We start from the raw sequence: 4,489 nt of genomic DNA on the forward strand, positions 1-4,489 counted from the left end.
GAGTAATTGCGCCATTGCTACTTCCTTTTTAAATGCACAAAAACGTTTTATTTATTGCTTACAATTTAATAGTTCCCTTTCCTTACTTTTACTGCATGTCCAGTTGTAAGATTCTACCACCTAAGCGAATGGTAATCTGTTTTATGATAGTCCCTTCCGATTTCGGGCGTTACAAGATTCGTAGACGCTGATTGAGAACGCTGCCCTATAATCCTTTACGACAATCTACACACTATGAACAGCTGATGGCGCGAGCTGTGTGCGGCGTTTGGAATAGTCCAATCTCTCCTTCTTTTAAACTGCACACAACCACAGACCCTTTGTACTATATATAATTTTAAGCATACGAACTCGGACGTAAACGAGATAAGAAACGGAAGCAGTTTAGCGAAAACTGAAGAGATAATAAAGAGCTGTAAATTATCGACGAAATAACTAACACACATGCGTACGTACTTGTTAATGGGAAGAGCTTCCAGGTTTGCCGCCTTCGCCGATCGACGACTGTTCCATCATGTAGTGAGCATAATTCCACAGCGTTCCCATTGGCAACGAGTTCCGTATCTTGGGGCGCGTATCCACCACCACGTTACCGAGCATCAGGCTAGCGTCCTCGAGCTGCAGAATCTCTGCGATTTTGTTCAGCAACACAGTCGTCTCCTTTCGCTCGAGCGTTTTGAGCGGATTTTGCGTAAATCTCCGAAACAGGTGGCTGAGTTTGCAGCGAATCCACAGCACCGCACGATAGTAGCCGTGCGGCAGCTGGAACGAGTACTTCCGATCGACGATGAATTCGACCAGCTCCTGCTCGCCGTCCCCGTCCGTGTTGTTGGGTGGTTTGCGCAGCTCCAGAGCGCCGGTTTCCTGTGCGCCGGGTCGATCAACGCCACAAATCAGCAGAAGCGTCCAGTCGGAGATGACAGTGTTGTCACAGATCTGTGTCTTCGGTGTGCATTGCACTGGTTCTTCCTGTCCCTGCTCGCCTAGGTCCAGCAATAGTTCCTGCTTCCTCACGTACACTACCCATTTGGTGGGTAGATTCTCAACCTGGGCCACCGACAGCGGGTGTACCTCGCAAACTCCCTCACCACCGCTGGTGGTCAGCTGATTGTTTTTATAGTCAGCGATGACCAGCTGAGGATACAGTCCTGCCGCTAGACAACCCTTCACCAGTACCCACTTGCTGGAGTTCACGTTCAGCTCTTCCGTATTGTGTCCCCGGCCGCACTTGACTATCCCGAGTAGACGCAACGCCGACATTAGCTCGACGCGCGCATTGGAAAGGGCCTCCATGTAGCCCACTTTGAGGTGACTGTTTTGTACCATTTCCCCATCGGTTTGGAGCGTTTTGGCCTGGGTCCATTGTTGGTACAGCCGCAACACGACCATGCAGTCGCTGTACGTGCGATTGTGCAGCGTAAACTTCAGCTGCATCAGCTCGCTCTCGCCCTTCTCGTCCAGCGGTTCGATGAACGGATTGCCCACCTTCATGGCGGCCACGATGGTGAGTATTGGGTCTAGGCATCGAAACAGGACCGAATACAGCAATGCCTTGCCGAGATGGATGCCTACGTTCAGGTGCACCAACAGTAGGCCCAGGCTCGTTGGCACTTGCAGCGGGCGCTCGATGGCGCCGATTTCGTCGAGCAGTTCCAGCGAGCTGGTAATGCTGGTGGCATTCGCCGGAATCAGGGCGGTGTCGAAGAATATCTCGACCGACGAGCAGGAAGATTGATGGCGACACAGTACCGCCTTCAGCACGGTTTCGGGAGGTTCCGCGCGGAAGAAACAACCTTTGTGTGGATCGGTGGCATGATCTTCCTCCAAACTGCCCATCGGATAGAGCATGTAACATTTGCGCTGGGCAAGCCACTTTAGCAGGTTCGACGTTTCTACGGACGCCTTGCAGGCACGATCAACGCAAAGGCCCTTGGCATAATCACCCCCCGGGTGTACTTTCAACCCGGTATCGACCACATAGTCGATGCTTCCCACGGTGGACACCAACTCGAGCAGTGGTCCCGCCATCAGTATCACCACGTAGAGAAGGCCCTCCCCCTCGGGATGCACCGTGTAGTCCTTTAGCTCCTCTTCCGTGAGCAATCGATGCCAGATCAGAAAGCCTATCCGTTTACAGGTGCCAAGGCTCTTCTGCAGCAGCTCGTAGCACTCGAGCACGTCCGAGAAATCGGGCAGCGTCACGAGAATCTTGCCTGGGAGGCACGACTTGCAGATGTGCACCACTACGTCCACCACTAGTTGCTGGTCGACGGTGTACGGGTTGTACACCTTGTGGTACAGTTGACACAGCAGAGCTAGTCTCGAGCCGGCAACACTGGTGGACAATTCCGCTCGATGCGCTGCATTCATGATTTGCCAGCACGGATTCTGTTGCCCCGCTGTGCACCAATCCAACGCACTCAACGATTTGCGGCCCACCAGGTACGGATTGGCCCCGATCGCTAGCAGATCCCGGACGACCCCCACGTAACCTAGGCAACGATACAGTAAGGTGTAAAAAAACATGAACTCACCATCATATGTATCCCATAAGAGGGTTGTGTGATGCTCCTAACCTTTCGCACCGGCGATCATGAGCGCGCTCATGCGAGTGTCCGAGTTTTGATAGTCCACCAGATGTTTGTTGTGCGCCAGCAGCCGCAGCAGGACAACGAATGGTTTTGTGTCACTTGCAAACCAGCACTTGAGCAGCAGCTGGTCCATAATACGCGTCACGTTGCGATTAAGCTGCCGGGGACCGTAGTAAACCTGCAGCTTCGCCATCAGCTTCAAGGGATTTTGCGACGTCTGAAGATGATCCTTCATCTTCTGTATAACCTCATGTTTGCAGATGCGGTCCAATATCCCGTCCAGGTAGTAGTACTCCACGCCGTGCGGCTTGCTTGGCAGGTAGCGCACGGACGGAGGGTTGTGCGGTACTTGCACAATTTGCGACTCGCCGAAAAACTTGCCCAACGTTGGCACCACACTACTCGAGGAAAGCAGTATCAGCTTCATGGTCGGGTGCAGATGTTGCTTTTCCTTCAGCAGCGAGAGCAACAGGTTCATGTCACTCGCGCCCCGGTCCACGCTGTCCACCACTAGGTGCGTTAGCTGGATCAACATTTTCTGCCCCGATTCCGACAGCAGGGACAGCAGCAGTGTCTGGATGGTGCAGAACACCACGTTGTTCATCTCGGACACCTGCGAGTTGATGTGCAGCTTGTACCCGATCGTATTGCCGATCTGCTCGTTGCGCTCCTTGCAGACGCGTTCGGCGGCCGCCATTACCTCGACCTCGTCGTGCAGCACGCACAGCGTCCGGCATGGGGCCTGATGCCGGCGACAGTTTTCCAGTATGTAGTGCACGATCTCCGTGCGCTTGCCACTGTCCGGGCCGCCGCAAATGATGAACGGGAATGGCGTGTCCATCAGAAGGGTTTGTAGTATCTTGCCGAACCGCATGCTCACCGGCAGCTGGCAGCGCTGCAACGAGGTGGCCTGGTCGTAATAGCAATTCGGCGGAACATTCCCACGACACGCCAAATCCTGGCCGATGGACCAAAACGTCCAACTAGCACACGGCACAAATATCTCAAACAGGGTCGGGGGGCTCGGTTTTGATGCACTCTGGATGGTGGAATTGTCCCACTTCTTCATCAGCATTTTGATATTCTTCAGCTTCTCTTCCGTCGCGAGCGTGTATGGCGCTTCGCCGCCAACCGCGGCACGCAGCACTATAACTCCGTCTAAGATCGAAGACGCTAGATGTAGCAAGGAAAAGGTTCCCCTTCATGGTATCGATCGTACAGAGCCTACTACTCACCATCTTTCTCTGTGGGCAGGATCCAAACGGCACGGTAGCTTGGGTCGCACTCGACCAAATTCTGCAGCACCGTCACCGTGGACTGGTTGATTTTCTTCGCCACATGCAATTTCACCACATACGCATTATCGCGCACAAACTTTAAGAACACCTGCATCACCAAGAAATCATTCATATCCATCATAAACAGTTGATCAAAATTGAAAAATATACACAAAGTACAAAAGTACAAGCCTGCAGGCGCAAAATCTACCGATCCGTGCCGTGATAGCGCGTCTGTAGAGATGGTTTGACACTAAAATCCGTTACACACTCACACAATGCACTCACACGAGCAGGAAAAGCTGTTTGGGTGGGGGGGAACGAAAATGCTCCCCCCGGCATTTTACAGTGTACACGTCAGACGGTTTGAAACGGCCGTTGTGGTGTGTTTTGGAGCGATTTGAAACATGCATCATACAATATGCCAGGAAATTGAAATGAATTATTTTGTTACTTCCACATTTGTTAGGAGTTTAATGTTTGACTGTGACCACAGTGTTGTTTACAAAGCAGATAGTACTGGTAGTACATTATTCATCCAATGCTTGAGGCTTCCACTGGCAACCTCCCAAACTCAAAAGCACGAAACTAATCTAAAAAGAACAAACAGGTAACCGTGAA

The 4,489-nt window shown here is 52.1% G+C and overlaps 1 protein-coding gene across 1 annotated transcript; it reads right to left on the minus strand.

The window, feature by feature from the left end:
• Window positions 1-179: 179 nt before the first annotated feature.
• Window positions 180-4,094, minus strand: LOC1277869 (3'-5' RNA helicase YTHDC2). The gene is made up of 3 exons (XM_061657704.1): window positions 3,827-4,094; window positions 2,577-3,749; window positions 180-2,492 (listed from the first exon to the last, which is right to left on the minus strand). Exons 1-3 carry the CDS (start codon window positions 4,008-4,010, stop codon window positions 460-462), a joined length of 3,390 nt encoding a protein of 1,129 aa, XP_061513688.1. The 5' UTR covers window positions 4,011-4,094; the 3' UTR covers window positions 180-459.
• Window positions 4,095-4,489: the final 395 nt, after the last annotated feature.

The sequence above is a fragment of the Anopheles gambiae genome, chromosome 3 (assembly GCF_943734735.2).
Source record: "Anopheles gambiae chromosome 3, idAnoGambNW_F1_1, whole genome shotgun sequence".
Classification (NCBI taxonomy): Eukaryota; Metazoa; Arthropoda; class Insecta; order Diptera; family Culicidae; genus Anopheles; species Anopheles gambiae.